The sequence below is a fragment of the Mus caroli genome, unplaced genomic scaffold (genome assembly GCF_978045245.1).
Source record: "Mus caroli unplaced genomic scaffold, Mus_caroli_1 scaffold_20, whole genome shotgun sequence".
NCBI classification, from domain to species: domain Eukaryota; kingdom Metazoa; phylum Chordata; class Mammalia; order Rodentia; family Muridae; genus Mus; species Mus caroli.
The window spans coordinates 13232506-13260271 of NW_028227275.1; the positions used below are offsets into that span (position 1 = coordinate 13232506).

Consider the following 27766-nt stretch of genomic DNA (forward strand, 5'->3'; position numbering starts at 1 on the left):
AGATGAACATTCAGCAGGGTAACTGCGAACTGCTGCACACGTCATTGCAGCTTCCACAAAAAGAACTCACCTTGGATTCTGTGACTCCAAACGCTGTCTGGCAACCTGAGAGCCAAGCAGATCGTGGGGCTAACCAGGTCCACTGCCAAGCACAAGGCCTCTGAAACCCAGCAGTTGGCTCTTGCATTTCGCTGGCTTGGATCCTTATGTTAAACATTACTCACAGTCATTTTAAACTTTAATGACATGCTCTACCAAAGCAAAGATCAAGATCTTTACAAAGAACTTTTTTTTTTTTTACGATGAAGTATTTATTGGCATTTCTTCTTCAGAACAGATTTTCCTACCCCAGGCCTGGAACGATGTCCCACGTGGAAATCACTCTCAATATACACTTTTTGAAATCCCAGTCATGTGTCCTGTTATCCTATCTCATGCTATGACTTGCTAATGAGGAATAATCAAAATAGATTTTCACTAATAAGATGTGAGGGCAGGCATTGCATTTTTAACATATAAAATATTTTTTGCATACAAAAACCTTCAAGTGCTCAAATATCTATAATAGAGGAATTAATACCCAAAGCTTCATCCACCCCAAGTTGCTGAACCTAGTGCATTGCTAATCAGCTGATGCAACTGTAACAAAAGATCAGCTTTATGCCAAGGGTCATCTTAATTAAAGAGCTGCAATCACAGTCTGTTACTGTCCGCGTGCTTCAGGTACGACATCATCACTTGTATGTACAAGACACTGATAGCTGCCCATCCCTTCCAACTCTGAAAAGCTGGGCACCAGCTTTTTCTATCTAGTTATGATTTGAGGGATTGAAGGCGATTCCTCCACAATGTTCCGGTGCAAATTTCCTGAGCTGTTGAGCTTGAGCCAGCCGGTAGCTTCCGGTTAAAACTTCACCTTGGTTGCCTGGTGGAGGGGAAATCCACCCCCGGTAAACCGAGGGACGGACTTCTTGGGCTCTGAGAAGATGTTGTTCATCGACATCCTGTCCTTGTTTCTATAAAGGAAAGGACATGATTAGCATTCCCACACCTTGTTCCTCTCCTGAGTCTCATGCTCTGTCATTTCCTAGGGTAAGCCACCCACTGAAAACAACGGATTAGGGCTTCTAGTTGGAAATCTCATTAGGCGTTTTCTGACAGCATATAGAATTATGGGGAGATAATTAGATATGACGTATTTGCTTTTCCCGGTGGTCCAAACCTGGACAGAGGGCCTCATTACAGTGCAGACGCTGCCTTTGGGGCTTCCTGGCTTGTCCCTTGTTTGAAAAATATTTGTTTAGTTCCAAAGATCAGTCAGGAGAGCCTTCCTCTTGGCTTAGATATAATGACTAATTAGTCAGTTATCACCTGGTCCATTTCCAAATGCTTGTGAAATGTTAGAAATATTTACTCCATGTAAAGTGTCTTTATCAAATGTGGACATCTATCATGTACAAACTCTCCTACAACTCCAGACAAGTATCAGAATGTACTAGAAAACAGTCTAAGATACAAGAAAATCTGGGGAGATTAAAAAAGATGGTATTTTGTTAAAAAAAATAAATAAAAGGAATTCTGCCTAAAACAAATCTGCAATATATTTTTCTATATGGATCCCTTTTTCACACACACACAGGCACACATACATGTATGCACACACACATATGCCCACATTCACACATGTGCATATATATATATATATATATATACACACACACACATGCATGTACACACACATGCATGTACACACACATGCACTCATATAAACACACACACACACATCTCTTTCCTGCAGAGGTAGCATACAAGTTACCTATTTTGAATTATAAAAGGTAAAAATTAAGCAAACTCTAAGACCAAAATCAAATGGGCCAACTACACCTGATTGATCTTAGGGGAATGAATATTGACTTTAGGGAAAGAGCCTGATCCTGCAAAGTACAGACCAGCATAAAAAGTGAAGACTGGAGGAATCCAGTGGAGGGATGTGGGATGGATGTGCCTTTGAGGGATGTGGGTGGATCCCATGGAGGGATGTGGAATGGATGTGGCTGGGATATGGGCGGAACTAATGGCTGGTGAAGAGTGTCTGAGACAAATGAAAGAAGCCAAAAGGCAAAAATGATCTGAGTTGCTGTTTCTCAAGGGTGTGTGTAGAGAGAGCACCCACAGCGGAGGCTCTGAATTAGTCCCTTTGGAAAGAACCTAGAGAGCACTGCGTGGTCGACTCAGCTGCTCCTGGTAGATTTGGTTTCTTCACTGTGGAAGCCCATCCTGCATACATAGGACAAAAGGCTCTTGCTCTGAGTGGACCCAGCAGAGGGCTCCTTCCTTCCCCCACCTTGGCAACTCTGTCTAGCTCCTGACTGGTGTTAGATGCGGGCAGCCCTCACTCCCCCTTCCCTGTACTTCCTTGCCTTAAATAACCTGAATTTTCCTTTCTGAAGGAACTTAGGCTTAATGCTTCTGGCTTGGTCTGAGCTGACTAATGGGAATACTGTCTCCTCTGCATTATCTGTTTAATGTATTTATAGACCACTATAATGACTCCCTGCAGCCTTCTCCTCCCAGTCTACACTGTCTCAGCACTTTTGTTCCTGCCTTTGCATATCTTCTTCAGCACCTTAATCTTTTTTGCTGTGTTCCTCTGATCTCTTCTCCCTGTCTACGACTGACTTACAGATGCCTCAACTGGAAGGAACCACCAGTAAAACCAAAGCCAGGTGCAGGGGGCTGAGAGCGAGGACAGGTGAAGACAAGCCTCAGGAGCCAGGCTAACTGACAGATACCTCGGACTCAAACAAAAAGGTTCTGTGGCTCACCACCAAGAGTGCACGGCTACCTGACACTCTAAATGCAGCTAGTGAAAGCAAGGCACAGGATTTTCAGCTTGATTTAAATTTGTTTGAACTCAAAGAGCCAAACACACACACACACACACACACACACACACGCACACTCATATATTCATGCACACACATTCACACTAAATACATGCAACTTGAACACGTTTTTTGAAAAGGGGGGTTAGGGCAAGCCAATGAGCTTACAGCCTGAGGTGAACTGGTTCTAGAAAGATGCTTAACCGTTTAACCATGCTAGCTGTTTGGAGTTGTATAAACTACGCCAGTGATCCCCAAGTGACTCTAAGGGTGTGTGGTCCCTTAGAGACAATTAGGATGACCCCGGCCATGGAGAGAAGGTATCAGAGTCTAGTTGGGCTTTTTTTCTTGAAAACTTAGCATTATGTTTTACTTAACATTACAAAATGGAGACAGCATGCATGCAGCCCGCAAATTAAAATGTTCTGAAGGTAGACTTGAAATGGATCTAAAAAGCTTTTCTCATTAAAAAAAGGGGGGGGGGAGAGGTATGTCCGTATACATTCGAGGGGGAGCAATGATTGCAAGAATCACTTATTGTTCAGAATGTGTTTTTGTTTTTGTTTTTGTTTTTTCGAGACAGGGTTTCCCTGTGTAGTCCTGGCTGTCCTGGAACTCACTTTGTAGACCAGGCTGGCCTCGAACTCAGAAATCTGCCTGCCTCTGCCTCCCAAGTGCTGGGATTAAAGGCGTGTGCCAGCATGCCCAGCTATGTGAGCTCAAAAAACTGGAAGGTCTCAGAGCTCAACACCTCCCTCACAGGAAACCAGATCTCTGATACTTTATCAGTGCAGCCTCAAGATGGCAGAGGTGATGTGGCCCTCCACCTGCTCACACAATGACCTACCTAGTTTAACCGAGTGTTTCTATTCCACGACTCCTTTACCTATGAGTCTGTCTCTCTCTGTCTCTGTCTCTCTCTCTCTCTCATTCTCTCTCTCTCCCCTCCCCTGCCCCCGTGGTTCTAAAACTTCAGTGTGACTGAAAATAACCCTCAAAGCTTCAAGTTGCCAATGCTTAGGCTGAGTCCAGCTACCAGGAAATGGGGCCTTGGAACCTGCATGTTGAATCCATCTCACTACAGACTCAAGAGAGTCAGTCACAAGACCCACATAATAAGACAGACTTCTCTAAATCACGGCAGTATTTCACTCCACCGAGGAACCGCCATCTAAATGTGGACCAGAGGAATATTCTGATCTACGAGAAGGGCAGATTTTTTTTTTTTTACTGGCAAATGAATTTGCATCCAGTTATTTTATATGCTGTTTGCTGCTAACGGATTGTGGGCAGATGCACTCAAACCATATTTCAGCGTGTCCCTGAGGTGTCCATGCAGATGAAATACCAAATATGACTTTCAGCCTGTAATGGGAGTCATTGTGGAATTAGCTGCATCAGTTTTGGCAAGACCACACCATCAGACCAAGTTTTAAACTTCCTGACTCTACTGGGCTCCTGCCCTGCTCCCTGGGAACAGGGGAACGGCAATAAAGAAGCTAAGGAAACAGTTGCTTCCCAGCATTCAGGCACCCCAAACCCACAATGTCAACCTCAGCATTTACATCTTCACATCTCTGTCTCCTGGAAGAGGAGTGGAGGCCAACGCCCCACCACAGATACTTTAGTCAGTCAACGAACATGGATGCTCAGAGTCCGTCATGTCTAAACATAGGAAATGTTCCCAATCACAGTGGTGCCACTGCATTGCGAAAGCCACAGGAAGCCCTGCCCCCTCCACAGGCCTTAACTGTGGGTACACTTCAGCCCAGGGAAGGCTGGCGATTGAGTCTCATCTGCAAACAGTTATGACCTGGCCATTGGCAAGCCATGAAGACAGTGTGTATGGCCTGGCAGCCCTGTTCAATCTGATCTATGTTCAGTCCATCAATGAGCAGGTGTTGGTGAATCCCTGATAAGTCTCTAAGAGAGGAGAAATCGATGTCAGATAAGACATGAATTTTAATGTGCTATGAACTTCTGGTTGCTTGACCCATGACTCAGTTTACCCTACTGAGATTGGCAACTCTGAGAAATTCATCAAACTTTTTTTTTTTTGACATGGGGTCTCACAGTGTTCTACTGGTTAGCTTGAAACTATGTGGACCAGGCTGGCCTTGGACTCTCAGACATCTGCCTGCCTTTGCTTCCCGAATGCTACGATTAAAGGCAAGCGTCACCAGTCCCAGCCCCTTCACATATTTTCTTACAATCAGATATCAGGCATAACGAGATTAGAACGTTGGACTGAGTCTTACTTCTGAATGAGTTCTTTGCGTTTCTGAGCCAGGTATTTCTTCTTTAAAGACATCAGTTCATTGCCAAGTCTCTCGATCTCATATTTGTACTCCTGGCTCTGTGACTCGTACATATTCAACTCCGATGACAGAACCTAACACAACACGGGAAGCAGTGTTAGTTAAGAATGCACAGGGAAATGATATCCTTTTCTGAAACATTTGTTTTAACTTGCCACCATTCATCCCAGGGGCTAAAGGTGAAGACGACTGTCCAAACCGGGTTTCAAACTACAACAGCATGCTTCCGCATGCTTCTGCATGCTCCCTCATGCTTCCTCATGCTTCCACGGGTTCAGGGCCCATCCCTGGCTATTAATCTGGCTGAGAATTGATGACTTTGTAACCAAGTGACAAACATAAGTGAAATATCATCCCGTATTAAAAGGAAAGCCAGCAGCAACATTCGAGTGGGTTCAGAAGAACCACCATTCGTCTCTGGTCATAATATGTTTCGGGGAATATTACAAATGGAGACAGAACACAGACACACCATCTAAAATATCTCTTAGCCTTTTAAAAATACATTCAAGAGAAAATACCACTGGGTAGTGTGAGTCTGAGGATTATGGTAAAAGCCCTTCTGAAAGCATCTCCCCAGTACCATTAACTAGGCTTTTGAATATATGTATGTACCATTAACTAGGCTTTTGAATATATGTATGTGTATACCAGGGTGGTTGTTCTGCTAAATGCCTATCATCCTTTTCATTCTTTGGGACTATTCCTGGGCTCTCTGTGTATCTCAGCAGTCGGATAACCTTATCTCTAAAAAGCAGTGAGCTTGTGCCTTGGAGATCTTAATGCAAAAGAGAGGCTGTAAGAAGAAGCCTGACCCCCACCTTGCTCCATGCCTGGGTTCAATGAGTGCTAAGGGATATAATCTGCACTAGAGCAAAAATTTACTCCTCCAAACAGGGCATAAAGTATGCCAGAACTAAGCTGTGCTCCCTACCAAGACCCAGGCAAGAAAGGGCAGCCAGTTGTTCTAAGGGGCACACACTTGCTGTTTTGAGGATAGTCATAAAAGCAAGATCATCATTTTGCCAGCTTGTCTGCTTCTGAACTCTTCCCGCTTAATTGTTGTGAATATGATTATGGCCATGCCGGCTGCGCCAAAGAACATGATGTTCATGTTGAAAGAAAACCTGTCTCCGTGGTTCGATTCTTAGGAACAAAGACCCTGTTTTGAGAATCCAGATAATGGCTTTGCTCTGTGGGACTTGCTCAGAATCTCCCCATCCCTCGGCTGCAAGGTGTTGCATTTTATTCGAAGCTGAAGATAAGGGTTTCCTGAGGTAAAGGATTGCTGTAACACAATGCCCCCGAGGGAGCCATTGAGGGCTGTCCAGAGCCAACTGTGGAGAAGACAAAGCAGGCACGAGCTTTTCTAATTTATACTCACCATGAGAAAACGAGAAGGAAACATATTTTTTTTGGCTTGAAATATTCAATTGTTTCAAGAAACAAAAGTAATCAAGACTGTGTGCCTTTTGCAAAATTCAAATTATGTCTCTGGGTCCTCATGTGAAATGAACACTCAAAGTAATCTGAAAATTAATGTTCTAATTAGATTGGCTGCGTGTGTCCTTTTCACCTAAAAGGACACACTATTATAATGTCTCGTTTATGAAGAGGTCAAGTCTATACTAATAGGGTGTCATCTAGTTCACTCCAAATAGAAGGTTAGGATTGTCACCCTTGTTTGGGCAGGGCAAGTGCCAGAAGTCATCTGACTGGAGGAGAATTCCGTGGACATGTGTGTGAGCAGAAAACATCTCTGGTATTCTTTTTTTTTTTAATTTTTAATATTTTTATTACATATTTTCCTCAATTACATTTCCAGTGTTATCCCAAAAGTCCCGCATAGCGCCCCCCACTTCCCTACCCACCCATTCCCATTCTTTTGGCCCTGGCATTCCCCTATATTGGGGCATATAAAGTTTGCAAGTCCAATGGGCCTCTCTTTCCATTGATGGCCGACTAGACCATCTTTCGATACATATGCAGCTAGAGACAAGAGCTCCGGGGTTCTGGTTAGTACATCATGTTGTTCCAACAATAGGGTTGCAGATCCCTTTAGCTCCTTGGGTACTTTCTCTAGCTTCTCCATTGGGAGCCCTGTGATACATCCAATAGCTGACTGTGAACATCCACTCCTGTGTTTGCTAGGCCCCGGCATCGTCTCACAAGAGACAGCTATCTTTGGGTCCTTTCAGCAAAATCTTGCTAGTGTATGCAATGGTGTCAGCGTTTAGAAGCTGCTTATGGGATGGATCCCTGGATACGGCAGTCTCTAAATGGTCCATCCTTTCATCACAGCTACGAACTTTGTCTCTGTAACTCCTTTCCTGGGTGTTTTGTTCCCAATTCTAAGAAGGGGCACAGTGTCCACACTTTGGTCTTCATTCTTCTTGAGTTTCATGCGTTTAGCAAATTGTATCTCATATCTTGGGTATCCTAAGTTTTGGGCTAATATCCACTTATCAGTGAATACATATTGTGTGAGTTCTTTTGTGATTGTGTTACTTCACTCAAGATGATGCCCTCCAGGTCCATCCATTTGGCTAGGAATTTCATAAATTCATTCTTTTTAATAGCTGAGTAGTACTCCATTGTGTAAATGTACCATAATTTCTGTATCCATTCCTCTGTTGAGGGACATCTGGGTTCTTTCCAGCTTCTGGCTATTATAAATAGGGCTGCTATGAACATAGTGGAGCATGTGTCCTTTTTACCGGTTGGGACATCTTCTGGATATATGCCCAGGAGAGGTATTGCTGGATCCTCCGGTAGTACTATGTCCAATTTCCTGAGGAACCGCCAAACTGATTTGCAGAGTGGTTGTACAAGCTTGCAATCCCACCAACAATGGAGGAGTGTTCCTCTTTCTCCACATCCTCGCCAGCATCTGCTGTCACCTGAATTTTTGATCTTAGCCATTCTGACTGGTGTGAGGTGGAATCTCAGGGTTGTTTTGATTTGCATTTCCCTGATGATTAAGGATGTTGAACATTTTTTCAGGTGCTTCTCTGCCATTCGGTATTCCTCAGGTGAGAATTCTTTGTTCAGTTCTGAGCCCCATTTTTTAATGGGGTTATTTGACTTTCTGGAGTCCACCTTCTTGAGTTCTTTATATATATTGGATATTAGTCCCTTATCTGATTTAGGATAGGTGAAGATCCTTTCCCAATCTGTTGGTGGTTTTTTGTCTTATTGATGGTGTCTTTAGCCTTGCAGAAGCTTTGTAGTTTCATGAGGTCCCACTTGTCAATTCTCGATCTTACAGCACAAGCCATTACTGTTCTATTCAGGAATTTTTCCCCTGTGCCCATATCTTCAAGGCTTTTCCCCACTTTCTCCTCTATAAGTTTCAGTGTCTCTGGTTTTATGTGTAGTTCCTTGATCCACTTAGACTTGACCTTAGTACAAGGAGATAGGAATGGATCGATTCGCATTCTTCTACATGTTAACAACCAGTTGTGCCAGCACCATTTGTTGAAAATGCTGTCTTTCTTCCACTGGATGTTTTTAGCTCCCTTGTCGAAGATCAAGTGACCGTAGGTGTGTGGGTTCATTTCTGGGTCTTCAATTCTATTCCATTGGTCTATTTGTCTGTCACTATACCAGTACCATGTAGTTTTTATCACAATTGCTCTGTAGTAAAGCTTTAGGTCCGGCATGGTGATTCCACCAGAGGTTCTTTTATCCTTGAGAAGAGTTTTTGCTATCCTAGGTTTTTTGTTATTCCAGATGATTTTGCAGATTGCACTTTCTAAATCGTTGAAGAATTGAGTTGGAATTTTGATGGGGATTGCATTGAATCTGTAGATTGCTTTTGGCAAGATAGCCATTTTTACAATGTTGATCCTGCCAATCCATGAGCATGGGAGATCTTTCCATCTTCTGAGATCTTCTATAATTTCTTTCTTCAGAGACTTGAAGTTTTTATTATACAGATCTTTCACTTCCTTAGTTAGAGTCACGCCAAGATATTTTATATTATTTGTGACTATTGAGAAGGGTGTTGTTTCCCTAATTTCTTTCTCAGCCTGTTTATTCTTTGTGTAGAGAAAGGCCATTGATTTGTTTGAGTTAATTTTATATCCAGCTACTTCACCGAAGCTGTTTATCAGGCTTAGGAGTTCTCTGGTGGAATTTTTAGGGTCACTTATATATACTTATCATATCATCTGCAAAAAGTGATATTTTGACTTCATCTTTTCCAATTTGTATCCCTTTGATCTCCTTTTGTTGTCGAATTGCTCTGGCTAGGACTTCAAGTACAATGTTGAATAGGTATGGAGAAAGTGGACAGCCTTGTCTAGTCCCTGATCTTAGAGGGATTGCTTCAAGCTTCTCACCATTTACTTTGATGTTGGCTACTGGTTTGCTGTAGATTGCTTTTATCATGTTTAGGTATGGGCCTTGAATTCCTGATCTTTCCAAGACTTTTATCATGAATGGGTGTTGGATCTTGTCAAATGCTTTTTCCGCATCTAACGAGATGACCATGTGGTTTTTGTCTTTGAGTTTGTTTATATACTGGATTACGTTGATGGATTTCTGTATATTGAACCATCCCTGCATCCCTGGGATGAAACCTACTTGGTCAGGATGGATGATTGTTTTGATGTGTTCTTGGATTCGGTTAGCAAGAACTTTATTGAGGATTTTTGCATCAATATTCATAAGGGATATTGGTCTGAAGTTTTCTATCTTTGTTGGGTCTTTTTGTGGTTTAGGTATCAGAGTAATTGTGGCTTCATAGAATGAGTTGGGTAGAGTACCTTCTGTTTCTATTTTGTGGAATAGTTTGTGAAGAACTGGGATTAGATCTTCTTTGAAGGTCTGATAGAACTCTGCACTAAACCCATCTGGTCCTGGGCTTTTTTTGGTTGGGAGACTATTAATGACTGCTTCTATTTCTTTGGGGGATATAGGGCTGTTTAGATCATTAACCTGATCTTGATTCAACTTTGGTACCTGGTATCTGTCTAGGAACTTCTCCATTTCATCCAGGTTCTCCAGTTTTGTTGAGTATAGCCTTTGGTAGAAGGATCTGATGGTGTTTTGGATGTCTTCAGGATCTGTTGTTATGTCTCCTTTTTCATTTCTGATTTTGTTAATTAGGATGCTTTCCCTGTGCCCTCTAGTGAGTCTGGCTAAGGGTTTATCTATCTTGTTGATTTTCTCAAAGAACCAGCTCCTTGATTGGTTGATTCTTTGAATAGTTCTTCTTGTTTCCACTTGGTTGATTTTGCCCCTGAGTTTGATTATTTCCTGCCGTCTACTCCTCTTGGGTGAATTTGCTTCCTTTTGTTCTAGTGCTTTTAGGTATGTTGTCAAGCTGCTAATGTGTGCTCTCTCTAGTTTCCTTTTGGAGGCACTCAGAGCTATGAGTTTTCCTCTTAGAAATGCTTTCATTGTGTCCCATAAGTTTGGGTATGTTGTGGCTTCATTTTCATTGAACTCTAAGAAGTCCTTAATTTCTTTCTTTATTCCTTCCTTGACCAAGGTATCATTGAGAAGAGTGTTGTTCAGTTTCCACGTGAAGGTTGGCTTTCTATTATTTATTTTGTTATTGAAGATCAGCCTTAGTCCATGGTGATCTGATAGGATGCATGGGACAATTTCAATATTTTTGTATCTGTTGAGGCCTGTTTTGTGACCAATTATGTGGTCAATTTTGGAGAAAGTACCATGAGGTGCTGAGAAGAAGGTATATCCTTTTGTTTTAGGATAGAATGTTCTGTAGATATCTGCCAGATCCATTTGATTCATAACTTCTGTTAGTTTCACTGTGTCCCTGTTTAGTTTCTGTTTCCACGATCTGTCCATTGGTGAAAGTGGTGTGTTGAAGTCTCCCACTATTATTGTATGAGGTGCAATGTGTGCTTTGAGATTTACTAAAGTTTCTTTAATGAATGTGGCTGCCTTTGTATTTGGAGCATAGATATTCAGGATTGATAGTTCCTCTTGGAGGATTTTACCTTTGATGAGTATGAAGTGTCCCTCCCTGTCTTTTTTAATGACTTTGGGTTGGAAGTCAATCTTATCAGATATTAGAATGGCTACTCCAGCTTGTTTCTTCATACCATTTGCTTGGAAAATTGTTTTCCAGCCTTTCATTCTGAGGTAGTGTCTATCTTTTTCTCTGAGATGAGTTTCCTGTAAGCAGCAAAATGTTGGGTCTTGTTTGTGTAGCCAGTTTGTTAGTCTATGTATTTTTATCGGGGAGTTGAGTCCATTGATATTAAGTGATATTAAGGAAAAGTAATTGTTGTTTCCTGTTATTTTTGTTGTTAAAGTTGGCATTCTGTTCTTGTGGCTGTCGTCTTTTAGGTTTGTTGAGGGATTACCTTCTTGTTGTTTCTAGGGCGTGGTTCCTGTCCTTGTATTGGTTTTTTTCTGTTATTATCCTTTGAAGGGCTGGATTCGTGGAGAGATAATGTGTGAATTTGGTTTTGTCGTGGAATACTTTGGTTTCTCCATCTATGTTAGTTGAGAGTTTGGCTGGGTATAGTAGCCTGGGCTGGAATTTGTGTTCTTTTAGTGTTTGTATAACATCCGTCCAGGATCTTCTGGCTTTCATAGTCTCTGGTGAAAAATCTGGTGTAATTCTGATAGGCTTGCCTTTATATGTTACTTGGCCTTTTTCTCTTACTGCTTTTAGTATTCTATCTTTATTTAGAGCATTTGTTGTTCTGATTATTATGTGTCGGGAGGTATTTCTTTTCTGGTCCAGTCTATTTGGAGTTCTGTAGGCTTCTTGTATGTTCATGGGCATCTCTTTCTTTAGATTTGGGAAGTTTTCTTCTATAATTTTGTTGAAGATATTTGCTGGTCCTTTGAGTTGAAAATCTTCATTCTCATCCACTCCTATTATCCGTAGGTTTGGTCTTCTCATTGTGTCCTGTATTTCTTGGATGTTTTGAGTTAGGATCTTTTTGCATTTTACATTTTCCTTGATTGTTGTGCCGATGTTCTCTATGGAATCTTCTGCACCTGAGATTCTCTCTTCCATCTCTTGTATTCTGTTGCTGATGCTGGTATCTATGGTTCCAGATTTCTTTCCTAGGGTTTCTATCTCCAGTGTTGCCTCATTTTGTGTTTTCTTTATTGTGTCTACTTCCCTTTTTAGGTCTAGTATGGTTTTGTTCATTTCCCTCATCTGTTTGGATGTGTTTTCCTGTTTTTCATTAAGGACTTCTACCTGTTTGATTAGGTTATCCTGTTTTTCTTTAAGGATTTGTAACTCTTTAGCAGTGTTCTCCTGCAATTCTTTAAGGGATTTTTGTGCTTCCTCTTTAATGTCTTCTACCTGTTTACCAGTGTTCCTTTGTATTTCTTTAAGTGTGTTATTAAAGTCCTTCTTGAAGTCCTCTACCATCATCAGGAGATATGCTTTTAGATCCGTGTCTAGCTTTTCGGGTGTGTTGGGGTGCCCTGGACTGGGCGAAGTGGGAGTGCTGGGTTCTGATGATGGTGAGTGGTCTTGGTTTCTGTTAGTAAGATTATTACGTTTACCTTTCGCCATCTGGTAATCTCTGTGGTTAGTTGTTGTCGTTGTCACTGTTTAAAGATTGAAGCAGAAGCTGTGTTCCACTCACCAGCAGTATCAAAATCCTGTGGTGGGGGTTGTGGGTAGCTGGCGGGTGTCAGCCGATCCTGTGCTCTAGCTACACCGGTGCTGTTCCGGCCGGATGAGGCCTGTGGCCCTACTCAGGCCGGTTTCTGCTTCCCTAACTAATGCAGTCTCAGGTCCCGCGTGCAATTGGATTGGAGCAGGAGCTGTGTTCCACTCACCAGAAGTCTTAAGATCCTGTGGCAGGTGTTGTGGGTAGCTGGCGAGTGTCAGCCGACCCTGTGCCCTAGCTACCCTGGTGCTTTTCTGACTGGAAGAGGCTTGTGGCCCTATGTAGGCCGGATTTCTGCCTCCCCAACCAGAGCAGTCTCAGGTCCCGCGTGATTGGACTGGAGCAGAAGCTGTGTTCCACTCACCAGCAGTCTCAAAATCCTGTGGCAGGGGTCGTGGGTAGCTGGCGGGTGTCAGCCGACCCTGCGCTCTAGCTACACCGGTGCTGTTCCGGCCAGATGAGGCCTGTGGCCCTACTCAGGCCGGTTTCTGCTTCCCTAACTAATGCAGTCTCAGGTCCCGCGCGCAATTGGATTGGAGCAGAAGCTGTGTTCCACTCACCAGAAGTCTTAAGATCCTGTGATGGGTGTTGTGGGTAGCTGGCGAGTGTCAGCCGACCCTGCGCCCTAGCTACCCCCCATCTCTGGTATTCTTAGTGACTGCTCGCTCGCTCACAAGATAAAGCTAAAAGGACAGTTTGAAGATGTGCAGGTTTTTTTTTTTGAGACAACTTCCAAGAGGCGCACAGAATAATAAAATACTCCATGTCTCCAACTGAGGCTTTTGTGTCACTGGGAAGGGAATTGTGCCCCACCCCACCCCCAAAAATTCTTTTTGCATGGTTGTATCTCCCTTTTGTGACTATTTATGTGATAAATGGGCATGAAGCAAGACCCTGAGCACTGGTTGGTGCTTTGCAAATGTTTACTGTGGGTGGAAAGGAATAGCAGGAAGCTGCCTTGGTGTGGTAATGGGCTTTGGTTTGGCAATGGTGTTTAATGTTCTCTTCTACCATCTGGGCTGTCGGAACCATCCTGTGACCTTCCATGCAAGCCCTTCCTCCATTACATCACTTCCTTCCTTCCTCATTCATTTCTTGGTGCTCCCTCTCCTCCTTCTGGGATCATTAGAGTCTAATGAACTCTGGGTGGTAGACTGACTCACTGAGCAGCCCAGGAGTCCCCTCAAGGCATCTGTCCTAACAACCGAGAGAGGAGCTTACTTTCAGCTGCTTGGTCTTCTCCCGCAGTGTATGCCGGTAGATCTGCAGCTGCTCTGCAGCCTCTGGGCCAGGCTGCCGGGCCAAGATGTGCTTCAGCTCCACATACAGCTTCTCTTTCTCCTGGGGGAAGGCATAACCAGGAGCAGAAATTAAACAACCCACCCAAACTTGCACCACAGGGCCCCATGGTGTCAAGTAGCCTTCTGAGCTGCTTGACAGATGTACGCTAATGACATCCACTCAGTGGCTGTCACATCAGCACCTGTCAAAGACCTAGATTGTGCCCAGTCCTTGGAGTCAAGTGACAAGGAGTGACACAAACAAGCAAGATAAAGGTCCTCTCTCTCTGTGACATGTGATCACAGGGCAGTGCTGTAGGTTCCAGTGACTACTGTCAGAGGAGGTGGGGGAAGGCGTGCAAAAACATCTTGTGCCTGTCCTCTCTAAGCATGAGTAGACACTTTCCCCATGCAAGGAGAGAAGAGACTCCATGGTGGAACGGAGTTCCATGGGTTCTCTGAAGGAGTTACCTCGCAACAGTGAATCAAGGGGACAAGTCAAAAAGAGGAAAGAAGAGCCCAGATTATGGTGTGAGTCTAACCTGTGTTGGAAACCACAGCTTTCAGGCAGTTGGGAGTCAGGAATGAGCTTGCCTGGGATGCCCACGGAAATAAAAAGAGTAGCAGAAGCAGCTTGCAGCAGGGGGAACAGTCCCAGGGCCTCCACGCAGATAGAACACAGGGAGATCTATCAGGAACATCAGGGGAAACACAGGTAGATGGGAAGATATCACTGGAGTGGAACCAGTGGGCTTTGCTGAGTGATGAGACACGTGTGGAAGTCAGGAATCCAATGGCTTTTGAGTCTCTGATGTTTGCCCCTGCGTGGGGAAAGGAAGAGTCATCGTGATGGGGGGAGCAAAGCTGGAGAGGACTAGAAGTCCCAAAGGCTAAGTAGACAGAGGCTGAGATTACTAAGCCCAGAGCTGGAAATGCAGCCCAGAGTTGGAAGCCAAAGGGCAAGCTGGACCAGAGCAGACAGCTCCCTGTAGTAATTAGCATACAAGGGGTAGTAGGTACAGAACAGAAGGAGAAAAACCTGAAAGGGGAGGGACAACTCAAGAGTGCCTCAAGGCAAAACAATGCAGATGCTTTAGAGACAGGAGAGAGATAGCCATCAAGTGAGAGGAAGAAAAGAAGCCAGAGAACTTCCAGCAAGTCAGAGGCAAAGCAGATTGGCTACCTCCCCAGGGCTGGTTTCAGTGACATATGGGAATCCGAAATAACACACGCGGAAGAGAGTACCTCAAGACACGTGAGGATGTGGGAAGAAAGGAAATCAGGAAATGGCTCAAGGGATGGATAAAAATCCTAGGAAAACTGGAGCAGGCGTATTTACAGGACTTAAGAGGGAGGATTTCGCAGGAATCCGAAGAGGGCCAGCTTTTCATAGCTAGACTAGATTTTCATCACTGATAGTGAGTTTTTCAGATCTTTAAACTAAAGGCATTACACTTTAGCCTGATGTCCCATTTCTAGATCCTCATGTGCATAGAGTGGGGTAAACCGAGCAGGCATTGATAAAGGCTCACATATGCTCTTAGTCCCAAAGCACTGTCATCTTCTGCAGGTCATTACGCTAAAGGGGAAGTTATGAGAAGTACAAGCCCACAAGTTAAATAAAACATCCAATCAAATGGAAACGGATTTCTACCCAGAGCTATGCAACCTTGGCGTGGCCACCCAATATCTATTTTTTACCAGAGTACATAAAATCCATTTGTAAAAAACCATAAAAATCCATTATCTAGCCATTGTTACCATTTGTTTTCGGTTTTTCCTTTCCCCTGGCAAAATTTGAGAATTTTTATTATAAATACATAGCCCAATCTACAGAACTGTGCATGAGGCTTCAAAATTAAGTGAATAAAATTAAGTGTCTCCAAAAACCCACTCACCAAACAATGAGAAGTTGCCCTGGTAAGACATCATTCTAGAAAACAGGAAGCCCATATTAAGGAAAACACAGACAAATAGAATTAGAGCGAGGTGACTTTCCTTTGCCGTATAACCCCTCCAGTCACACCTTCCGATACACTCATCGCAGTAAATGGATACAGCCAGCAGAGAGAACTGGTATTAGGAGGTGAGTTTATTTTCTATAGCCTCTTAACGCCGTCTCCGTTGGAAAAATAACACTTCTGACAAGGCTCCAAGATTCAATTTGGAGAGGCTGAGACCTATGTGGCGAAGCCCATGAAAAGTGTTTTGTTCATTTCTTTCAGCTCACCTTGCTTTCTTACAGACACACAGAAGGTGGAAAAGTAAAAGACCTCCCGATGATGAAGAGGAAGCAATCTGGCTCAGGACAGAATGATCTCTTGGCTGGAAAGACCATCTTACTGCAAGAACCATGAACTACTTCCCATGTGTAATGTTTCAATTACTCGTGCTCGGCTGGGAGTCGAGACACAGAGAAGGAAGTTTAGAAGAACCCGATGCTCTCACCCCGCTTCAGAGGGGGCAATGTCAAGGTCAGTGGGAACTACTGATGCCCAAAGTCCTTCCCAAGCAAAGCATAGGCGCCCTAAGGATCACCTTCCCTATAGTTCAGGAGGCTTGCAGATATACTATTTCATGTAGGGGGCGGGGAATCTGGCTCAAACTAAGCTACAAAATTCCTGAAGACCACTCATCAATAAAAGAAGCAGATGGTAAATCAGACCCAAAGCCACCACAAAAATTAAATGTCTAGAGTAAAAGATGACGCAAGCCCGCTATCTCCTCTCCACAGCACCTGGCTACGAGTATCCTGATGCAGAGTGACTGACACTTTATTCCACCACATCCAGTTTTGTTTCTCAAAGTTACAAGATGAATGATAGTGACTCTGCCCTAAATAGCTGAGTGTGGGCTGGAACGGCGGCTCAGTGGTTAGGAGCACTTACTAAGCTCTCGCAGAAGAGCAGGACACGGCACCCACGTGACTGCTTACAACCAATCAGTTCCAAGGAATCTGGTGCCCTTTTCTGAACTCTACCAGCACAGGCAAACACACAAGATACCTACTACGTGCTGGCAAAACATTCATCTCCATAGCGAAGAAGTAAATCTTAAGAAAGGAAATGGAGGGGCTGACAAAATGGCTCAGCGGTTAAGAGCCTTTCTTAACCACTGTTCTTTCAGAGGTCCTGAGTTCAATTCCCAGCAACCACATGGTGGCTTACGGTCAATCATCTATAAAAGGACCTAATGATTCTCCAGGTAGGTAGATAGATAGATAGATAGATAGATAGATAGATAGATAGATAGATAGATAGATAGATGTGTGTGTGTGTGTGTGTGAGAGAGAGAGAGAGAGAGAGAGAATGAGACTAGAACAAGAACTGAGCAACTGTACAGCAAGGAGCCCACAGGTGTGAAGAAAAGTGGAGGGATTTCCATTAAAATCAATTATTCAAAACCAGAGTTAAATCACCCAAGATAAGTGGTACATAAGTGTATTTGCAGTGGGTGGAAGAAATGCCGAAAGAGACTCAGGTGCTGACACAGAGGGGTGCAGGGGCGTGGCTGTGGTGGATCGTGGTGGGGCGGGACTGACTTCCAGGTTTCAGTTTGTGCTTACAGAGGAAACCCTGACTGGGAGAACCAAAGTGAAGTCCAGTCATCATTAACATTCCAGCCGTGTGTATCGTCCAAATTTGTATTTGGGGAGAACGTGCTGGTAATTTAGATAAATATGGAGCGTTTGATGGATTGACAGTCTTAAGCACGATTGTCTTCCAATTTATTTCTCTCCTAACCCTCTACAAGGTCCAACCAGGCTCTTCAAACATTGTGCAATGGTGTGTATAATAACCCCATTTAGAGACAAAGCATGCAATTCTATTATAAAGAAAATCTATCTTACGCAACAGAGACTCATTAGCTGTCCAATGTATATTGTCTCCATAAGCCAGCAGTAGCAGAACCAGCTGTCTCATAATACATAGGCTGTCCCTCTTCATTAAGCCACATCCATTTCTCTTTAAACCGAGTCAATTAATTTGTCACTTGGTTAGCAGCGCCGTATGTCAAGGCGATATCATAAGAAAAATCATAAATACTTTATTTCCTCACCAACTAATAGCTGCATCTTTGGGTTTTGGTTTCTTATTTATTCAGGGTTTTTATAATGTGCATCAATACTCAGCAGCATGCTTTAGTCTTTAAGTTATTTTTTTTTTGAACAGCCATATCAGAACAAAGCTAGACTATTCATACTGAAAGACTGCCTTTCTATTCAGCTGAGCATATCTGGAGGTTGACCACACCAAGGCTACGCTAAAACTGATAGTCTCTCCCCCAACATTGTATCCCCTCTGTGGGAGAGAACATTGGCATGATCATAAAGTCTCAGGCTTCAAGAGGTTGCACCAAGGTACAGTGGATATGTTTTATCCACATTGTATTGTCTAGATCTGCTAGATGCAGTGTTAAGAAATTGTAGAGGCTGGACAGATGGCTCAGCAGTGGCCAAAACAGGTCTGTAATTCCAGCACTGGGAAAGCTGAGCCAGGAAATCCCCTGAGTAGGATGGCTAGCCACACTGTCCTCAGGGAGCTCTGGGTTCAACTGATAGACCCTGCCTCAGTGAGTAGAGTAGAGAAGTGAACTAGGAAGATTCCCCCACTTCAGCCTGGGCTCATCATAGGTATGCCCATACATGCTCACATGCATCTGAGCACACATGAGTATGTGTACATACACCCCAACCTGCATACACATACAGGAACACACACTACTTACATACACATAAAGAAGAAAAGAACTGAAAAAAATATTAACTCTGCTACTAACTTCAAATAATGTTGTCATCCCTCGGTGGCAGTCTGTAACCTCACCAAGAAACTCCAGATCAACAATCACTTAAACGTCGGGTATTTGTATTTTCTCTGACAATAAGTTTAAAAATCTGTATTGTGAGCAGTCTGTGCTAATAAGAGTGAGTACTGTAGCAGCAGCGACGATTTGAAGAAAGAGGTTGGTTTGCCCACGGGACTCCTTTATCTCCCCAGCTGTGGTTCTATGACCACGGTTTATAGTCTCTGTCTTTTGCTTTGCATCTTCGGCTGGAGACAGAAAGTAGTTCACATTCAGCACGTGCCTCAGCACCTCTTATTCCTTGGCGCGCCCACTCGACAGTAACTGACGGAGCGGTACTAATTTATTCTGTTTTCATCCCAATCTGTGCTTAGTAAATGCCAGTGCTTCGTTCTGCTCGCCCTGGAATCATCCATTTGCCTGGGTGAGAGCTGGGGACACTTGCTGGTGCACAGGAAGCAGGTAGCCTCCCTCCAGGCTGCAGACACTGATCGGCCCTGGTAGGGCCAACCCCACCCACATCGACTCCTGAGTACCAAGTCCTCCAAGACAACCCTGCAGTCTCCTCTTTATGCTAGGCTTGCCTGGGCAGATTGAAAATTCAGTGAACTAAGAATTAAAAATTTTATCACCACCACTTCTAAAAACACCTCTTTCACACAATATGCTGATTTTCTGAATGTCAACAGGCATCCCCTAGGGTCCTAACTCTCTCACTTGAACTAGGTGAACTGTGACAAAGTTCTCTGCGTTCCTCACACCTATTCTTGTGTTCCACTCATTTTGGTAAGTTTTTCCAATTGCAATTACAGTGGCACTGCTCTATGACCCCATATGTTTATAGTGTTCTTAGAGAGAGGTACGGCTATGTTTGTGCTGAGAATTCTTCTTGAATGACCTTGGCCCTCTGGGTGACACCTTTTAGTGGGCAGAGCTGGCACTGCCCACTTGTGCCGTGAGACGCGGCACTTTGAACTCAATTTTTCCATTGTGTCTATTCGTTCACGACTCAGGAAATTACTCGGTGTGCAGCCTTGATTTCCTCATTAGACATTTTCAGGGGGTTCTAATAGTTCTGTTCCAGACACATTTTTGAAATTCATATGACTTGTAAATGCACACAGATTAATTGGCTCGGTCAACACTCCTGGCAGGTGCATGCGCATACGGACCACATCAGTGATGAGAAGGGTTAAGTGTTAAGCTGCTTTCCCCCAATAAAGTCATGTGTTGGCTTCTTAACAATGTTCTTAAACACAGAAATCCTGATCACACCCATAACTCTTTTCCAGGATTAAAAGAAAACATACATTTTTGCCTCTTGGCTGAATTTCAGTTATTTTCCATCTCCCCCCTACCCCATCTATAATTCTTAATAAAATACGAAGTTAGATTTAATTTTTAAGCAGATTACTGCCCCCTCATATGAAGGCAAGTCTAGAATACTGCCTAATGAATCTAAAAAAAAAATGCCTGTTTCCATTAGCAGAAAAAAATGAATTAGGAGCTCTGTAAACAAATCGCATTTCTACACGACTTTGGAAAAGAAAAAAAAAATAATGGTTGTTCTCTTGAGGCTGTCTTGTTTATTGGCTTTATAAGGAAAATGTCAGCAAAACTGAACCCTGGGCCTGTCTTGTTTATGATGTCATGAAGTGGCAAAGGCCCCTGGAGAGAGTGCGAGATGCTAGAACTGGGGAGGGAGCAGAGTTACTCAGCCTGTTTGCTATGAGCAGGAAACTAGTCCGTTCCACAGCGGGTCTCAGCCTCCCATAGGATGATTACGTACTCTGTGAGGCATCTGAGGGATGTTTAGAACAATAAGAAAATTGCTTCTGACCAAATCAATACAAATTTTCAGACAGGATCTTCTTTTAAAGGAATTTTATTTATGAAATACAAACAAATGTTTATGGAGTTCTGCTGCACACGGTGGATAACCCCCTAGACCATCCTACCCTTTGGTAGATGAGACTGTCCAAGTCACCACTGAACCTTTCTTAGTAATTGTATTGGGTAATTTGCTACTATTAGAACAGGATAGTTCTTATAACCATTAAGGAAAAAGATCCAGAGAAAGCCAAGTTCAGTAAGCATTTAACTGTGTAAGGTTCACACAAAGGAAGGAAAGTCGGAAACTTTAAGAAGTTTACCGTCCAGTAAAAGAAAAGTGAACAGCTCGTTGTAAAGATTAAAGTATGCCAGGCCCCCAAAGGCATGGGAGGTATACCGTACAGAGCATGGGCAGCCTCAGCAGCAGAGATGGAATCTAGTTGGTGAACCACAGCAGAGGCACCAGGTATATCTTATATATTAGTAACCATAATAACAGTAGTCATAGCAACGCTATTTGCATCTGTGGGCCAGAAAACATCTTTGCTATCAAAGGAAAGATTTAATAGATAACGCCCTTTGCAGTCAGTCCATTTGAAATCTGTCCACTGTCTCCTAGAGGATCAAGTTTCTAAAGTGTACCCGGATGCCATGCAGGCATCTGACACAGAGAAGGTGGTTATTATGAATGATCCAAGTTCATCGTCCTCCATAAATGGTGCCCACAGTTCATCTTCATAAACAATTTTTTGTTTGTTAGTTGCTTGCTTGCTTGCTTTTTGATGGCAAGGCAATCTCTCATGTGGCGCTTCCTCTTTGGCAGTTTTGTTGTTATAAGGCTTGGCATTGAGACGAGATAACTGTAGCCCAATCCTCGTAGCTGGACCATTGGGTTCCAAACATGAAGTGATAGAAAGGGCGAAAAAAATCAAAAAGGATTCCTAGAGGAGGGTCAGATTGCCAAGGCTAGAACAAATCTCTGTCCCAATTCCACGGAATCTTTGTACTAGTTCTGCCTTCCAGAGTGGGTGGTGCTTTGGCGGACTCGTTTCAGAGTTTGGTAGTTTTGCTTGTTGAAATTTTCATACATTGAGGTTGCTGCTGGCAATTGAGGGCTGACGGGAGACCATGCCTCAGCCTTCTTTAGGGATGAGGTCCCTGCTCCTGCTTCAATAGGTCCTACACCCATGTGCACACTGGCTGCACTGAGCACAGTCCATGGGCTTTTAGAAAGAACATATAAAGTTAGGACGGAAAGATGGTGGGGAAAGCTGAAAGTGAGAGAAAGTGGGGTGTATTTGATCATGTGGATTATGTTTTAGTTCGACTTAATTGACTGTTTAAAAGATTTCCCCCTAGGGGCTGTAGCACTAGCTCTGTGGTTATGAGCACTTGCTTTTCCAGAAAACACAAGTTTGGATTCCAGCAACACCCATGATAAAGAGCTCACAACTGACTGTAATTCCAATTCTAGGAGATTCAACACCCTCTTCTGACCTCTAAGGACACACACACAAATGCACATACACACATACACAATGCAAACATGTACACACACATATATACATACATACACACACAAACATAACATAAACATATACATGCATGCATACATACATACATACACATACAAACACATACAAACATATACATACAAACACATACATTCTCTCTGTGTATCTGTCTCTCTGTCTCTGTCTCTCTCTCACATACACACACACACACACACACACACACACACACACACACATATATACACATACTCAAATAAGCCCTTCAAAGACACAATGGAATTGTGGGATTTTTTTACTTTACTTTTTTTTTTAAGGAATAAAACTGGTATTTGAAGATCTGCACTGAAATCATCTTAGGGGATTCAGCACAGACAGATAAGAAGCATCTAAAAGGAAAAGAATTTTTTTAAAACAGAAAGTCACTTACCCATCTGGAGAAAACAAAACTGAAGGTAAAGAATAAATATGCCTGTGGGCTTCAGATTTACTTTACAAATGTGTTTTCAAAGAATCCACTAGAATGAATTTAAAAAAACAAAACAAAACGTCATATAGAATAGAAATGTTTTTGTAGAAAGAATCTCTTATAAGCATCATCTCTCAATAAAAATGACCAATGAGCTGAGGCAGGAAGTAGGTGGCACACTGGCAGGAAGAGAGAGGATTCTGGGAAATACTGAGTGGTTGCAGGAGCTGGAGCACTGAGGAAAAGGATATAAACCAGCAGGCAGCTGGACTCAGGGCAGAATAAAGAGGAGATTCATCCTGGACTTGGCCACAGGAAGCAAAGGACAGGAAACTGACCATGTGGTAGACAAAAGAATAGTCTGAATGGGTTAAATAAGTTACGAGCCAGTTGGGGAACAAGTCAAAGCTTGTGGCTCAGGCATTTATTAATAAATAATTAGCTTCAGAGTCATCATTCCAGGAGCAGGGGATGGAAAGAGGAAAAATTATATTTACTTTTCACATGTTTTATTGGGTCTTTTGTTGTAAGTTTGTTTGCTCTAGCTCTAGAGAACAAACCCAGGCCTATGAGCACGTAAGGCAAGCACCTGCTGCTGTGCCACACCAGGGCCCTCTCTTATCCATTTATAGGTTGAGATATCGTCTCAGTAATGTGCCCAGGAAGGCCTTAAATCCCAGAACCAAATGCCTCCACTGCCTAAGTGCCTGGGACTCAGGTCTGTGCCACAAATCTGAGCCTTAAAAATATCTGTTGACGAGACTTGTTTTCCCTGTAAAACTGAACTAAAATTTATTTTAGAACCTGTCTCACGACAGAATTTGTATTGTCTCTGTCGCAATGTATGACTTGGAACAAATAAGACAATTATTAACAATTATAATAATCAACATACACACATACAAACATAAACACATATATCATCATTATAATAATCAATGAACTCATGAGATTTGGGTTATTTTAAGCTACTAGATATTTGCAGCAGTTTCCAATGGATCTATAGATAACTAAAATGCACAGCTTAGCTTTTGTCCCCAAAATAATATCTTAATGTGATCCTGTGAAGGCTCACTATTAAAGGGTGCCCAGAAGATTTCATTTGCACAAGTATAAAACAATGTTGAACATTTTTTCAAGCTTAGTCTCCATCTTTCTCTCTCTCTTTCTTTTCTCCTTCTTCCTTCTTCTCCCTCCTCCTCTTCCTCCCTCTTCTCACTTTACTGCAGTAGACAGGAGAACCATGGGTATCTCCAAGAACACCTAGGTGACTCTGCCCTCAATTATAGGCAATCAGAATCTGCGGAGAGACGTCTCCTCGGGTGCCATTTCTCTCTTCTAGCATAGACTAGCTTTTCGCTTATTGATTTGTAATTGTTTATATATGCTGGAGATATAAATTTTATGCCTTAACCTTCTTCATGATTTCCCTGAAGGAACAGACGGTCTTAATTTTATTGTAGTAAGATTTAGCTATAATTTCTTTTATGGTTAATGCTTTTTGTGTTTCATTTAAGCACTCTGGCTGAGTGTTTTTAAAAGATTTCTTTCAGTAGAAATATTCAAAGGCTTCATTAATTTCTTGCAAAGCTCTTTACACCTCCTGGATCTTTTTTTTTTAACATTACCTCCCATCTGCACATATGCCTCTTTAACTTGTTCTCTTCCAACCGGTTTCTGCTTTGTCACCGACTGTGAATATGATTCCAACGTTTTCCTGGTGCCACCTATGTTGGCACCGTGGCACGTGACATCTGTTGTAAAGGTTATAATTTTACCTTACAAATGCCTTACACTGTATTTTTTGTTGTACTGTTGGATTTCAATGTGCATGGATAATTCCACTGAACCACAGATACCAACGCTGTCAACATAGGCCACTGATGCAGGGAGACACAGGTGAGCAGGGGCGGGGGGCGGGGGACGCTAACAGAAAGCTTCTTAGTGACTGCCTACAAGTCATGACACCCTCAACTCCCTGAATGATATCATAATTTGGGAAAATAAAGCATACTAGGGTAGAAAACATAAGAGAAGCAATTCACCCCTCACATTGAACCAGTACTGTAGACAGGGCAGGCGCAGTGTACACTCGGCCTGTGTTAGTTCATGAGCTGGACACCGTGCTCCAGATAAGGAGGCTGGAGCTCAGAGTGTCGGTGAAATTGACTGAGTCCAAGTGGAGCGGTTCGGACAGGGATGGGAGTATGTATTCTCCTTGCTCTCAGCCACTACGTGAAAAAGAACAATTCAGAGCAAGACCCGGGAGTGAGAATGTGAGACTGGACAAGCACCAAGGGAGCATCGAAGGTGGCTGGAGCCAGCCAGTGTGCAGGAAGGGCTGTAACAGCTTGTTAGACTAGACAGGAGGACCACATGTGTCTCTAAAGATGAGTCTGTCTTTAACTCTAGGCAATAGTAAGCTATGGGGGTTTCTTGGTGTTAATTTTTCCATTATGTTAATAGCATGATATATTATCAATGTACTCTAATGAGTTATTTATATCATGAAATGGATATAAATCGGAGCATTTTAAAGAGAGATTAAAACGCATAATCATCCAGATGTTTTCGCATTTTCTTCTAACACAGAGTAGGTTGTCCTGGGTGCTCTCAGATCATAGGGAGGATCTGAATGAAGGCAATGACTAGTGACAGCAGACGGAACAAAGCCAAAAGTTGGAGACAGATGCAAGGGTGTGCGTAAATGGTACTGAAGCAGTCAGCACCTGGCTGGAATGGAAGAGAATCTGAGTCAAACCTGGTTTTGAATTTCAGTCTATGGAGCTTAGAAGAAGCTGCCACCCCACAAACATTCACAGCAGTGCCCACAGCAGTGCTGGGTAGAAGAAAGTGCCAGGATGAAAGAACCCATAGGGCATCCTTTCATCATTCAAGTGCTAAGGAATCTAAACCCGGGTACAGAAGGGTCTAGAAAACTCATCTTGGCTTTCACCCTCATGTAGGTGGTACCTCAGCCCTTCACAAGTAATGAGATCTCTGCGAGCAGAAACAGTATTCAAGAATATGACCTGTCCCTCAGGGAACAGGACAAGAAGGAACAGAAAGCAAAGGAGGAAGAAAAAGGAGGAATTAGCTGGAGAAGGGCATCTGCAAACTTCTGAGAAGGCGAAGGGAGAGGGTAGAATCTGATTCAGTAAGCCCTGGGGGACAAGGGAGGCAGCAGCATCCCCATTTGTTTAAGTGGACACACTCTGCCATTCACTGGCACTCTTACATACACACACACACATACACACACACACACACACACACGCTGACCCTGACACCCGGCAGCACGCCAGCATTATCATCTCTGCAGCCATAGCAACCCTCCAAGTCACCAGATGTCGTTTACTAAGCACCTTGTACAGGCCAGCCCCATTTTTCCTTTTACAAACCGTATCCATCCTTTGCAAAGACTACAGTTCACTAGCCTCGTCTCACTGACAAGATGTGACCTGACAGAGATCATTATCCTAGAGCTGTGAAGGGAACCCAGTTAGTTCCCAGAGACCATGTTCCTTCCTGTGATCCAAGGAATTTAGAGTCTAGTGGAGGAGAAAGGTAAATGATTCCAACGTACATTGTGATAAGGGGAGTTCTTGACAATAAATAATAAAATGACCTTAAAATGAGAGAATGGACCTCTCTGAAGAGAAAAAGGCCCCTGGAGCTCCATCACCCATAATACTCTGTCAGTTTCCAAGAGTGTATGAGATTCCACTTCAAAGATCCCCTGGCTGGGACCACACATTCCTTTTCCTCTGAATCGGTCTCTCCAATGCTTGTTTCTTGTTACTTTTTACAGGGATAAGCCAGGCTTCAGGTGTGTTGTTGGGTTTCCAGAGAGAGATAGTCAAGGGATCCGTTTCATTCACACTCAGACTCTTTGGTCCTAAAAGAAACACATCCCTCTTGGTCCCCTCTAGGTGCTCTACCTTGGGAGTGCACTTCCAGGCCTCCTACACTCTTTCCTAAAGGCTGGAATCAAGAGTGAGCCCCAGCAGTAAACTCCAGCTTCCTCTAAGATGATCCCCAAGTAGGGAACAGGATGGAAATTCGAGAACCATGGCTAATTTGACCTCTGATATGAACGATCCCCTGGGGACTAATAAGAGACAAGCTGATACCAATTACTTTAAAATGGCGATTGTGATAATAGCTAAGCTTTATTGATCACTGGCCATAAGCTGGGGAGAAAGCACTTCCAGCACGTTATCCATGCGATCCTCTCACCTCAACTTCACTTTGCCATTGAGAGAACCAGAATTGGCCGAGGCTAAGTCCTGTGTCCAAGACCACACGTCTATAAACTACAAAGTGAAGACTTGAACCCAGGACACCACTTTGATTTGGAGAACAGACGGGTTACTGGAAATGGAACCTAGAACATCAAATTTGCTAAACAAGTACTCTATCGCTGAGCTACACTGTCAAACTCTTTAAAAAATACTGCCCATTTAAAAATGGGACCTTTGCTCCATTGATCCTGGAACTCACTTCCAAATGTAGACAAGCCTTGAATCTGTCATCCTCCTGCCTCAAGCTCCCGAGCTGCTGGGATTACAGGCCTGTGCCACCAGCTTTCCCTGATGATTCTTGCCCTTTTATGTTACCTGCTCCTCTTCCTACTTCTAGAGAAAAGTCCATCTATCATACCAGGACACCTACCCAGGAATGCCCATTGAAATCTTTTACAGTCATGAAAACTGAAAAGAAAATGTACTAAACTAAATCACATCACTTAAAAAGATGGGTTTAGTAGAGATATACAATGAAATTATCTACAACTTGAAGCATATTCGAATAGATAGATCACAGAAATATAATGTGGAATGGGTATGATAGGAAATGAATAATAATGGGTATCATATAATACCATGTGCAGATATAAAATACATCAAGTAATCCTATCTATTGCTGGTAGGTACATCCATTTGCAGTAAACGTACCAAAATATATTGAAGGATCACACATCAAATTCATGATAGCCGTTGTCTGTAGGAAAGGCAGGGGAAATGAGGTTTTGAAAGAGAGAAAAAGAA

At 43.0% G+C, this 27766-nt stretch overlaps 1 protein-coding gene across 1 annotated transcript in view; it reads right to left on the reverse strand.

Moving 5' to 3' along the window:
• Positions 1–329: 329 nt before the first annotated feature.
• The window catches only part of Cfap58 (cilia and flagella associated protein 58), a 102216-nt gene continuing 74779 nt past the window's right edge, over positions 330–27766 (reverse strand). Inside the window, exons 16-18 of the mRNA XM_021151799.2 lie at positions 14044–14163; positions 5144–5277; positions 330–1016 (exon numbers count right to left, since the gene is read on the reverse strand). Of these exons, the coding sequence (XP_021007458.1) occupies positions 905–1016; positions 5144–5277; positions 14044–14163 (366 nt within the window). The 3' untranslated portion in view covers positions 330–904. The remainder of the gene's footprint in view (positions 1017–5143; positions 5278–14043; positions 14164–27766) is intronic.